This window comes from Strongylocentrotus purpuratus, unplaced genomic scaffold (genome assembly GCF_000002235.5).
Source record: "Strongylocentrotus purpuratus isolate Spur 01 unplaced genomic scaffold, Spur_5.0 spur5_contig_834, whole genome shotgun sequence".
Classification (NCBI taxonomy): domain Eukaryota; kingdom Metazoa; phylum Echinodermata; class Echinoidea; order Camarodonta; family Strongylocentrotidae; genus Strongylocentrotus; species Strongylocentrotus purpuratus.
The window spans coordinates 163675-177500 of NW_022145540.1; the positions used below are offsets into that span (position 1 = coordinate 163675).

The following is a 13826-nucleotide window of genomic DNA, read 5'->3' on the forward strand; positions in this document are numbered from 1 at the left end:
GAATACAAATGTCTGCCAATTTGAGTATAATTGCAAAGAGAAAGTACACACAACTTTCATGGGGAAAAATATGAAAAAAGGATAAGAAAAAAAAAGGATAAATCATTAAATCATCACATCCGGATTATCAAGTAAAGAAAGCTGTATATAAACCATACCATAATCAATATATACAAATAATCATACTGGCAATCAGATTGAAAATGTGGTTATTTACAGATTTCATAATGGATTTAATTACATTTAATTACATGTTCAACTTGTTTAAGCACACACAGGGGAAGCTCGGCTACTTTAAAACCTTTTTTTTTAACACATTAAAGAAACAAGTGTCAGAATCGCAACAAAACTTGAGCAGAGATCACATATCATATCAGCTTTGGTTTCAAATTCTGCTTCTTTCATTTGCTAAACTACATTCCGGTAAACATGAATTCTTTCACACTCCCCTGTGACTCGCATATATTTAATTTTTTGTAAACCTTTCCAGTGCACCCTAAACGCACAAACACAAAAACATGTCAACAAATACACTTCTATTTATTTGAACAGCACAATAGATCATAAGGTTTTGAAGAAAAAAAACAATGCTAAGTTTCATTTCCATTAATTTTACAAAACACAAACTTCATACAAACATTACATAACTACATGTATTTGGTACATACAACAAGTAGAAGGAGAAAAGATTGTTTTTAATTTACACAAACAACTTCCACTTCTGAAACATGTCAGACAACTTATAGTATAAATGTTCAAATTCACAGAATAGAATGAGAGCTGCAATGATTAAATGTGTTTGACAATGATTGAATTTTACATTACAGGTATTAAATTTATCAAATTTACAATTTATTTCATGGCTGAATTGTGTAGACATTCAGAAAGATAATAAGATGAAAAAGAAAAAGGAATAAAAAGGAAAGACAATGATATTAAGAGGGCACTATGTGGGTTAACACATTAGTTTCACTCTGAATACTGGTTTAGAAAATTAGCCTGCTTTACCCTAATTAATCCTTGAATGGGTTCTAATTTTACTTTACCTAACTGACGAGAACTATGAGAAAAATGTTTCAGGCTACTTACTATTTTTAGAAGCTTGATGTTAAAGGTCGTTTTAGGTTTAGTAAATATGCATTATAGCCTAGGTATAAATACTATTAACTTAGATTGTCTTTTCTTCATTTTATCACTAATGTATGTAAAATGCTTTCACTGAGGTAATTATTTATTTGCACTGTAAAATTATATTTGTCCATTTCCAATCATGTTTAATCATGTTTAATCATGCATAATGCCATTACCCTAGATAAATCCACTCTGTCAAATTGATAACAATTATTATATGATACCTATTACCTAAATCATTAAAGTATTCAACAATTAACTTTCAATCTAAGCATTGTTGAAGAATTTGCCTCACAGCAGTTTGCAAAGTACATATACACATTTTCATATTCTTACCAAAAGCCCTGTGGCATATATCCTTTGGCAAAATAAAATAGAGGGTTCTTTACACTGTATCTGTAATACGCACATTCTACTGGAAATACCCAGTAACCAATGAGACCAGGCATGATATTGTGTGTTCAGAGCCAGAAGAACGTTAACCCTGTGTTTAATACAGTATAGGATTTAATGCCCTTCTGCCTCCAAATAAATGATTTATCAATGGATGAGAGCTAAAGGGGCATCAACCCACTGTGACAGAAACCATATGTAGAGTCACTGGTATCCAGGGCTTGCTGTAAAATAATAGAGTTCCACCAATAGACTCTTGAATCATGTTAATGTAAAATCAGAAACATTTGCATCCTTAAAATGTGGGCAGATTTCATGAGCAGTTCAGATTTGCAAAAGTTTCAGGCCGTGAAATAACTGAATCACAATCGATGTAAAGCTAAAATTCTGTAATTCGCATAAGTTTCTTGCTGTAAAAATAGCCATTCTTAACCATTCGCAAAGGTTTCATGCCACAAAGTTTCTGGTTTAACAGAAAACAATCGTAATATGATTAAAAGTACACGATGAGTCAATCTTGATACAACTGTCCGCATCTTTCGTTACCCGATGTGTCGAATGGACCCTGCTTTTAGACGACCACTGTTACACCATCACTGGTTCGGGGGCGCCTGTCTTGCTTGTGGGTGCTGGGGGTTCCATAGACCGTGCTGGGCGGTTGAGTCGCACCTTTAACACTGCAGGAGGAAATGAAGAGATCCATGAAATATAATACATATCTAAAAAATAAAAAAATTGTTTAAATAAACTTTTAAATGCTTTTTATATTGTGCTAGTCATCAGATTTGGCTTAACATACCAGCAAATACCCATTATTTATTTTTTTCCTTCTTCAATTCTGTTTATGTGATCATTATTTCTATACGTTATTGTTAATGATTAGTCAATATTTTCAATACCATTAGTGACACTATTACTGCGATATAATCTAGATTAAAATTTAATTATTTGTTTTACCATCATGTTAGATTTAATAAAAAGGGCAATTAACTTTATCGCCATCACTTTTATTAATATTCCCAATATTTCTGTTATCACTCGCTTTTACCTTTTTAGTAATCAGTTTTCATAAACCTTAAAATAATAATAATAATAATAATAATAGTGGGTTCTTGTATAGCGCTCATGTCTGTCAGACTTGACCTGTAATTCACCTGTAGTTTACTACAGGTATTTGGACGGTTGTAGGACACAAGCTCCTGCTACAGTCAATTTCCTGCACTAACTAAATTCTTAATTACAACACTAGACCCAACAATATACCTTACCCTAACCCTAAACCTAACCTAAAACACTATTGCAACTCTAACCCCAACTTCATACCATTAGACAAAATAAAGCTTGGAGCATATGTCGGGTCCCCTATATATATATTTATATTTAAATGTAACTACATGAAATATGGCATTTATTATATAAATACAATTAATGTAATTATCAAAGTCACATATCATATGCACAGTCCAATGTTATCAATTCAAACTAATACCATGCAAATATTATATATAAGTAATATTCAGCATACATAAATGCCAGACAATATGCAGCAAGAATATGCATGTTAAAAAATGGTAGAATTAATATAAAAACAAAAACAAAACATTGATGCAATAGTATATACATATACAGATAAAGGTAAAACATTGATCGGTAACATACAGATAAAGGTATAAATTCTTATTGCTTTAGATTTTGAATTCCATAAATTAGGGAAAGATATTCATAACATCTGGACAAGTGTAAATGCAAACTACTCTTTAAAAAGACACATTTTTGGTGCAACTACACAATAGGGTTGAGAATGTGCATGATTTCTATGAATGCTTTGTATTTAAAAGCAGAATTATTGGTTTCAATTGGTTTCAAGGTTATCCTGATTTTATTATAAATAATGGTTGCCTAAATGCCATTAGGTTAACACAGATATAGGGAGGAGTAATTTATTTTAAAAACACACACGCTACGCTAGGGTGGGATTAAACAAAGCTCTAAAATATTATTTACCTTCAATATTTAAAAGGAATACAATGCTATTCATACAAATTTAACAGGGGATACCAAAAAAAAAATTAAAAATCACACATCAATGCAGTATTCCATTCTATTCCATGATTGATGAATGGCTTCCGTAAATCGATTTCAAATACAGGTGCTGTATGTAGTACTGCAACAGCAAAATTTAAGAACTTATAAAAAGAAACACCCAAAACTAAGTATTTGTATTTTAGGGGGGGGGGTAGTGTCATAATGGTTAGTATATTCTAGGTACAATCCCTATGCTAAAAATAAAAACTAAGGAAATAATCAAGAGATAAGTTGGGTTGTTAGGCATGCATACAAATGAACACTTTCTCACTGATTGTATAGTTCAAAATTAGATGTTCATGTATCTATGTTACATCATATATGTAACTTAGGTTTATATTATATGCAAAATGTATGTATCCTAATCATGAATAATATTCAAAAGTTAGCTAGCTGCCAATTAATGCTTTGTCCTTCATTATGTGTCAGATGTCTCACTATTAAAGCAACCCCTTCTTTCAGGTTATGGGCTCTTTCTAGTTATTGAAAACTTGGATCTCTCTTCTATGAAGGTATCCCTTATCACTTATCCTAGGTTACAGCACCCACTATGTTTCCTTTACATTGCAGATTTGTTCATCCAAAACACCCCCCCCCCCCCCCCCCCCCGCCCCCCTCCCCCATCCCGGGCGTCCCCCTCTGGGGAAAAAAAGGTCTGACTGAAAAAGTTGCAATGATCCTGGAATTTAAATTATTAAAAAATAAAATTGAATGATGCAAACATTGAACATCCATAAACACTCATGCATGAACAAAATACAAAAGCCTTCAAAGCAATTCATAACCAATCAAAACTTGATGCAACAAGAAACTGACAGACATTTCCACAATGCTACAATCTCCTATTAAAACCAAGCAAACGTAAACAAAAGGTATCAGGCAGGTGGTTAGGCAGTCAAATGGGCAAGGGCCTTAATTCATTGTCTACTTCACACTTACGATCAACTATCATCACATAATCGAGAACAACCATCAATAGTGGAGAGAGAGAGAGAGAGAGAGAGAGACAGGAGAGAATGAGAAATGGGCCAAAATTACATCATTAAAATCTACAGACATGAGGAGAAAAGAACAAGGTTTTGATAAGTGATTTTTCTTTTTTCTTTCTCTCTCTCTTTTAAGTCACCATGCTTCTCATAAGCATGCAAAAAGGTTGAAAGACTACTCGTATTTTACACTATACATCAGGAAAATCTAGGATAGGCCTGGACAAAATCAACAATCTTAAAGTGTTCATACTTTGAGTGGTTTGTTTACCTGACTGCTAAGAATATGCTTGTAAGTAAGCAACCAGGGGACCGATGAGGGGCTTGGTAATGATTAATGCCTTCACACCAAAGGGCACTAGCGTATCGACTTAGGTTATAACCCAGGACCTCCCGGTTACGAGACCAACACTCTACCAATGAGCCATCCTCACCAGATGAACACAGTATTAACATCTTATATCATTTCATACATTTAAAAGTCTGAACATTGTTCAGGCCGATGAAAAACAACGTCAGATCGTGTCCAGCCCTAGTGGTTTTCTAGTGGGTTATTTTCTCACTTCTAAAGCTAACCACGTTGGGAGTATAGTTTCAATCTGAGACAAACTGCTACAAATGGGGGTAATCTTTTCACACAGAGTTGATGAACTACATACATGAACTTATACAAATAGAGTTCACACAAGTTCCTCTCTCAAATATGGAAAATTTGTTCTGTTGTGGTAAACAGAATTCTCAGGGATTATCAAACCAAAGAGCAGCAAAAAAGTTATTTTTTTCTTCTCTGCTTGCAACAAACACTCGCACAATGGAAGGACGGACAGACAGACACGTGTCAGATTGCAGGACACAACATAAAGTGAGAGAAAGGCTACATGGTAGGTAAGCTGGCAAGTCGAGTTGGGATTTAACTGCAGGATGGATATTTTTGTTCATAAATGCTTCTTTGTTTCAGAGTGTGCAAGCATGGAAAGGTGTCAAGGGGTATGATATAGAATATATATAAATACAGTATATATATGGATTTTTCGGTTTTATCATTTTGGGTTTGCATGTTCAACTTACAAAATTTGTTCTAATAGTTGGAGGTTTAGGGGAAGAATATGAAAACTGACTGATCAAATAAAGGGATCTCTATGATTCTGAAAGCTATGTACCTACGAAAGTCACTACCTACATGTACGAAAGTCGAACAGGTAAAAATGTTTATATATTCCTAATATCTACTCGTTTTAAAGGTATCACATGGTCTAAGTTCACCCCCAATTGGCCTGATGTGAAGAGTCTTTTAATACTACACTTGACTATGCTACCGTCACTGAAAGTAGGCATTCTCGACCGCAAATAAAAGAAGAACAATAAAACAGAATAAAAAGATAAAATTGAAATGATTTCATTCCGTCTGGCTAAACCATGCATTTCGAGTCTGGACTCTATGTATAGAGAGAGAACATCGAAAGTATTTACGATTTCACCCAAGGTACTGCTTAATGGTTCCATGCATTCCAAGAAATGATGTAGTGAGGGGTAAAGAAACAAGTTGTTATTTCAAAAAAATGAAAGACAAGGTTAGAACATGGACAAGCAACAAAGATGGGTTTCAGACAGAGAGAAGAGGATGTGAGAAATGAAGAGCATTTTTTTTTTTTAATGAATGGAGGGCGAAAGATGGCTAAAATGCAACATAAGAAAAAACAGCTAAGAATCATCTGCAATACATTAAAGTGTCTTTTTCAAAGGAAAGAAAAAAAATGACAGTTAAAGTATGATAAATGACAAGTTTACCCTCTCTTGATTGCTTCTCAAACACAAATTGAAAAAAAAAAAAATATATAGAATATCTTTAAAAAAAGTGCTTCTCATCACTTCTTGTGTCATCGTAACAACTTTTTATAATATGACTAATAAAAACAAGAGGAGTGATATGGCAGGAAAACCTAGTTTCCTCTTTGAAAGTGCCTGTACGTTACAATGACTTGATTAAAATTGAATGTTTATAAAATTAATTAGCTATACACTGATTTAAAGATGTGTGTAATATAACTCACATGACTATGAGCATATGGAATATGAACTCAAAGTCATTCTACTTTAGGTATTCAAAAACTCTAGGAATAATGCAGGGTACTACTCGGGCACTTGCCAAATAACATGGGGCAAGCAGATTTCTGAAAAGGCAGGCAAGCATTCTAGCATTTCCTTAGTTGATTTCAAAACAATAATGATAGAAGTATTTAAAAGACATTAACAATAATATTGTTGATAGTGATGAGACATGTTTCCAGTACATATTCTTAATGACACAATGATCATAACCATTGATTGTACATAAGTATGATGTGTTTGATATTGAAATACTATTACATCAGGGGGTGTTTCACAAAGATCCTAAGTTGAACTTATCTCTAAGTTGGACTTAGCATTTATGGAAAGCCGTTAGCATCCATGAAAATACTTTGTAAAAGTTTTTTTTAAAGGCATAAAATGTTGAATCAAATCATTCATATTTTCTATCATCAAGGAGATTTCATGTTCTTGATGGGGAATTTATAAAAAGTCCAAAATACTTTAATTTTTGCTTTTGAAAATATTTTATTTTAAGACTACAAATAGCTCTCCATAATTTTAAGTCCAACTTAAATTTAAGTGCAACTTAGGATTTTTGCGAAACACCCTCCTGGTAAACAAAAATTATAGTATATGCTCCTGAACCTGAATATGGCCTTGAGCAATGCATTTTATCTGCACTGTTCCTCTCCACCCAGGTGTTTAAATGGGTTCACATATGATGATGTGAACATCAGTGTGATTGTAATCGCATGTTCCCACCTGTAAAAAGGTGACTAGCTTGAATGGAGGCTCCCCAAGGAGTGGAGAGCGTGCACTGTTAAAGTTCAGCATCATGTTTAAATCCGATGACAGGGGTAATAGTATCGAGTTTCTTTGGACAGTTACTTGTTAACTGGTAAATCACTAGATGAAAACAATTATTATTTAATGACAGTGGTGAATAAATTCAATTCGAATTAATTTCAATTATTTTTAGAAATGTGTGTGTGTAAATGAAGATTTTCACAAACATGTATCAATCAGATATGATAATTGATCCCTGGGGATTGACCTAAACATCAATATGCGGAAGACGTGACTCAGTTTTGGTCCATAATCTATTAGAGTCAGTTTATTGTAGGCAAAGGCAGAGAGCTTAGCGTACCACTGGTGGTACCGATAGATAAGTCACATCTTCCCATATAGGTTTTCATACCCCGTCAGAGTCAGTTTGTAGATGAAGACAGAGAGCTGAGCAAACCACTGACTAACATCTTCCCTTGTATGTTTTGATTCTACTCACCGTATCCCTGGCCTTGCAGGAAGAGCCTGATGGCCTCGGCTAGCTTGGCAGGTTGCTCTTCTAAGATCATACCGCCACAGTCTGACATCTTCATCCACTGGCTGCGTGCTGGGTCCATACGGGCGTTCATCTCCACCTATAATATTGCAATACAAGAACCTCAGTTGTTAACTTTAAAGGTAAACTACTGTAACAGGTCAAAATTGAACTGTTTTGTAGTGAAAAATATTTATCTATTTTTAATTAATATCTCCTCAGGAGGAAAGTAAGAAGTTTATATGTTAACAAACTTTGTACTTCAAAGAAGTATGACTCACACATATTCTGAGTAGAAGCTATCAATTTGGCCAAAACATGACATTCCACAGCTATGAGAGAGTTAATGATGTATGGCCACTTGGTCAAAGGTTGGTAACTCACCCCCCCCCCCCCTTCCAGAACACTTGTAATAACTTAGCCAGATAAACCCCAAATTGTAAACATCAGATAAGAACCAAACTTCCAAAACAAAAGACTTCCTGTCTCCCTCCCAATGAAGACCCTTCCGTGAGAGTGTAGCTGTTATAAAAGAAGGCAGAGGTATTTGTCAGATTCACTCCTGTACTGCACCCCATCCATGGGGCAGGCAGGGAGGTCGACTCTGCAAGCTTTTGGTGTTACATGTCATTATAGGTGTTGACAAATTACAATCAACATGTAAGAAGCGGGAACGAGAGGAAACGGTCCTCTAGGCCAGATTGCCAGGGCTTTAGCTTACTTTAGCTTACTTTAGCTTTGTTCACTTTGCACCTGAAATAAAAAGAACCGCAACACAACGAATGGTGTGATGAGTATTTTCTACCAGTTTCCGCGTGTGATCTGCGTGTTACACTACAAAGTTGGTAAAAATTACTGAGGACAAAATACTATTGTAAAACCATTAATTTTTGTGACCTGCTGAAACTTCAGCGAATTGGTAACAATAACAACAAGAAGCACTCAAGAACTACAAGAATTTAATTTTGTAATACCATAACTTGTTAGTATCTCAAAATCTGTGAAGTTTCATGTAGGTAAAAGTAACAGTAGGCTCAGAATACTGGTTTGTAGCGTAAAAGAAATTAACTGGTTTAACCCAACTCTGACTTGGGGGGGGGGGGGGGGGGTTTCCCAAAACGCCCAGTCAGAATAGGATTAATATAAACAATTGCACCAATACATATACACTTTCGCAATTCGCAACACTGACCAGCAGCATTGCAACATTTATCTATCTACCACCCAAGCTGCCTTTGGTTGACAATTAGAAAGTAGTGCTTACCGAATCGTTGACATGAGGTGAATTTGCACCTACGATGAGCATACTGTGAGCCTTCACGCCGCGAAGATTCTTCTGTTTGAACGGATCCAGCTCACGTCGGATGTTCAGGTCTGTTCGTCTGTGTGGTGGGATAAGAGATGAGACATAAAGACAATATCATTATGTTTTCACTGGGGGATAAGCCACCGGCCTGTCGAATTGCAAGGTACAGGGTTTGAGTCTTAGTCACGGTACTTATGACCTTTGGCAGCACATCAATTTACTATACAAGAACAGTATACAGACGATGCATTTGAAGGTCATAATACGATCTATCCGCACATCGAATTGAGGCTGTATGCATCTTTCATACAAAGACATCATGATTCATACGATAGGTGCCTACAGGCTCAATGAGAGCAGATAAATCATTAAACAAACATATGAAAACATGCATCATCTGTTTTATACAATGAAACTTCTGGATTCTTGTTATTTGCTGTACATGTACATGTGAAAAAGAATTTATTTCAAAATTGTTTCGAGTCACTATTGCTGACAAATAAATCCCAAGTATTAAGCTTAGTTTAGCGCACACACAGAAATAAGCCCACTGACCTCTACACGCTATGCATACTTTAAAATCGTTGGATAGTACCAGAACTATTGCATGCTTTTTCATGAAAAAACATGGGATAGTCTCTGTAAATGAATTACAGATGACTGCGTTTGACCAATCATTCGATTAGGATCTAGAAGTGAGTTGTATGAAATATTACGAAACTGACGGTATATTCATTTATTTACTAGAATCTATATCACTTGAAGGCCAACTGAAATGCAAGGAATAAATGAGTCGAGAAAGAATTATTAAACTGCATTCGGAACAATTAAGTACTACTAGGAAACATTTCTATAATAAGTGTACCTAACAGCTCTCCACAATGAATATCATAAGATGCCTAGCAAACAATGAAAGATAGAGAAGTAGTTCTTACCTGATGTATGAGTTGACAAATAGTGAGAGATTGAAAGCGTTCACATTCTTAGCAAGATTCTCCCTGAAGAGTGCCACCAGCTCATGATGTGTTTCCATTGTACTCTGTGTGAGATAACAGGGATAAAGCAATTTATTAAAATCACACAAAACAAATATCATTCATAATATATCTCATCCTCGATGGCATAGATTCACAAAAAGGAAACTGGAAATGCCACTTAAGAAAATAAACCAGAAGACAGAGAAGAAAACAAACAGACATATGCACAAACCATTTACATGTAGGTATACATACATGAGACATACAACTACAATATTTAAAAAGAATGATATGAATATCACTTGAAATCAGTAGTTCAATGTGCTACAAACCTTGCCAAAGTAGTGCCACAGAAGGTATTCTTGTGTGTAGTTTGTCATGCCATTCTTTCTTAGGTAGTATGCTGACAGCTGCAATGGTGAAACGAGAAGTTCATAAATAATTCATAACTTTTATCTGCTCTTTCCCCAAGGCCCTGAAAATCTTCTGGAAAAAAGGCTGGAAAGCAGTTACATCACATTATGCTAAATGCACTTGTAAAACAACACTTTTGCTAAGCAGGGAAGTTTCAATATCTAAATATATTGAATAATTGGCATAAATTGAGGATCATTACAGAAAATACAAGTTGAGTAGGCTCAATTGCCAATAAAAAAGCCACAGGCAAGTCACATGTTCAACTTGAGCTTGAGCTGATAACTGCAGCCAAAAAATATTTTGTGATTGTGCATCTCTCCTGCTCCCAGTAATTATCAAGAAAACAGCGGGAAAATACCTCTGGGAAAGAAACCCCATGGAGGTCCTCTGTATACGAGTTGCACTCTACAACTTTGGACTACAACTTTGAGAGCAAAGCTAAGGGTTAGAGGGAAGAAATCATGCTTCCCACTCTCACATACAATACAAAATGTTTGTTTATTTCATGACTACATTCGCTCACCCCCCCCCTCCCTCACAGGCGTAAAAAATTCTTGAATAATTACTAATAATCATAATCATTTGTAATAGTAGATCAGTTGAGGTAATAAAAAATAATCTAATAAAGTGTCTGTTTGATTCGGCATATACTTCATTGATCTCTTTCATTTTTGTAAGTTTTATCTAATACTCCTGTTGTCCTTTTGTTAATAATGCAGATGCTTTTATGGGGTTTCCTTTCTTGCACAACTGCGCCTCAAGCATTTGATTTTCAACCGAATTTGATGCCTTACAAATCATAAAATATTATTATTGTTATAAACCATGTCATGAACATCATTCCTCTCTTTCTCTAAATCAAATCCATCCTATATCATTGTAATACCTTTTGTTGCATCCACTCTGTCCATGTTGACTGTGTTGATACGCAGTTGACCAGTATGAGAGCCTCTATGTACTCTGGGTGAGCAAGCTATGAATACGAGATAAGAATATAATCCATTAATCAATCAATTATCAAGCAGTACACTTTCACTTTCATACTTCACTACTTTGTTAGTTGAGTTCACTGAAGTCCAGGTCCGAGCACAATGTAATGGTCATCTTGCTCAAATTGGGTCCTTGCTCTGTGATGAACCACATTTCAAAATCCAGCATCATACAATATGGCAATGGGACATGCATCCCTGTTTTATTTTCATTCCATTTGATTTCCCTTCTTTTTTTTTTCGAAAAAACAAATATCAACTTTGAACTATGCATCAATGATTAAAGAATATCACAGAATCAGCTTTGTTTTCTTTTTTATTTGGAAGTTTACTGAGCATATTACACAGTGAATCACGGTTGACTCCTTTTCCTTCTGAAGAAAGAAAAGTGGAAAAACAATTTCAGCTTACCTCAAACCTTGTCAAGATATTTGCACCAGATCCCACTCCAAAGCCAATGAATTTCTTAAGTCTGTAAAAGAGAGAGAGAGAGAGAGAGAGAGAGAGAGAGAGAAATCAAGAAACAAGTTCCACTGATAGTGTTATTGAAGAATAACATTAATCAAAGTCTCATTGATTCGTTCATTTTTTATTTTTTTATAATTTTTTTTTTTTTTTTTTTTTTTGGGGGGGGGGGGGGGGTGCCCTGCATGTAGGCTTGTGTTTAAATTTACAGGTGACAATTTCATAGTTCTACCACTAAAAAGTACCTTATTCTTCTTTATTTTTTAAGAAGGTTAAAACAAATGAAACTTTGAGTTTTTCAAAAACAAAATGATTATTCCTCACAAGTTTGAGTGCTCTATTAAAAAGGGTTCAAACTGAATGACAATCAGAGCTAAAAATATTTACACTAGATAGATATTAAAGGTAATATTCATGGTTCCACAACAAAGTACAAAACTTAATATTCCTCATATGTTGTTATTTCCTCATTAGGTTAAAATAATGTCAGGAAACCTCAGGCTGACTGATATACTGAACAGTTTACGTTTATAAAAAAAAATTAAATGAAAAAAATACTTACCTGAAGTGATTAAGTACACTGATAAGAGTCTCTGCTAAGTGATCCATGTCTGGGTACTCAAAGCTGAAAAGATGAATAAAAATAGATATGACATGTTGACAAAAGATGTGTAATGACGCAAGCACGTGGTAGCAATACAAAATAAAATGAAGAATAATGACAATAATAATAACCACAAACAAAAACTGTGAGGCCTAACATTTTCCATCAGAATCATATGAATTCATGGAAACGCATGACAGGTATCTAACCAACTGTGAAATGTTCTTAGGGCTATATCTTTTTCAAATTTGTCCACTTCCATATGAGTAATAGAATATAAACTCTGTTTTATTGTTTTTCAAATGACATCACCAATTTGTCACCATTTTAATCAACTTCAGTAACTTTTCAGTTAGGAAAACGCCAGCTCAATATTTGTTCATCTATTTAAAATGGTTAGTGATTTTTATGAATAGAACAATTCAAATAAACAAATATATAAATAACAGTGAGCCAAATAACCCTAATGACTGAGCACTTTTGCAAAGACCATGTGCAAAGTGCACCAGTCTTTACAAAAAACTTTGTAAATAATTATAATAATTATTTATAAAGTGCTTTTGACAAAGCTTTCAAAGGGCCGACAGTAATAGAAACTTCTTCAGAAATCCATCAACAATCGATTACAAAATACAGCTTAAACATTTCAATATCCGTCTTCTTTCATTTCCTTTTTATTTTATTATTTTCCGTATATTCCTTTGTGCAATATTATTCCTCTTTTGTAGAACAAATTTCAATGTATCGTATTTTAGCGTGTTTTAAAAATCTTTAGTAAATTTGATTTGTTTCAGCATTTGGCTGCTATTTTAAATGCATGTTTTTGAATCAATCAACCAGTTCCATCAATCAATTTTTAAAAAAATAGAAGAGTTGTGATGTTGAGCATACTTCTCTGGTAGCTGTGCTGCCCCCTGTTCTTGCCCTGGTGCATTGATATGATAGACACAGAAGTGCTTCAGGATGGGCTGCATGTCAGGAAAGTTGAAGAAACCTTGGAAACACGATACATCTAGAGTATGGAAAATAGAAAGAAAGATACAAATTGCAATAAATATTATGTATACATGTAGATGAGACAT

At 34.6% G+C, this 13826-nt stretch overlaps 1 protein-coding gene across 2 annotated transcripts in view; it reads right to left on the reverse strand.

The window, feature by feature from the left end:
* Positions 1-341: 341 nt before the first annotated feature.
* Positions 342-13826, reverse strand: part of LOC583833 (protein NDRG3) — a 31354-nt gene continuing 17869 nt past the window's right edge. The window contains exons 4-13 of one of the 2 annotated variants that reach the window (XM_030984724.1): positions 13636-13756; positions 12703-12765; positions 12087-12147; positions 11573-11659; positions 10602-10679; positions 10228-10331; positions 9251-9368; positions 7951-8086; positions 4549-4554; positions 342-2201 (exon numbers count right to left, since the gene is read on the reverse strand). In XM_030984724.1, coding sequence (XP_030840584.1) covers positions 2110-2201; positions 4549-4554; positions 7951-8086; positions 9251-9368; positions 10228-10331; positions 10602-10679; positions 11573-11659; positions 12087-12147; positions 12703-12765; positions 13636-13756 — 866 coding nt within the window. In that variant the 3' untranslated portion in view covers positions 342-2109. The remainder of the gene's footprint in view (positions 2202-4548; positions 4555-7950; positions 8087-9250; positions 9369-10227; positions 10332-10601; positions 10680-11572; positions 11660-12086; positions 12148-12702; positions 12766-13635; positions 13757-13826) is intronic. The other variant, XM_030984730.1, reaches the window with a different exon arrangement.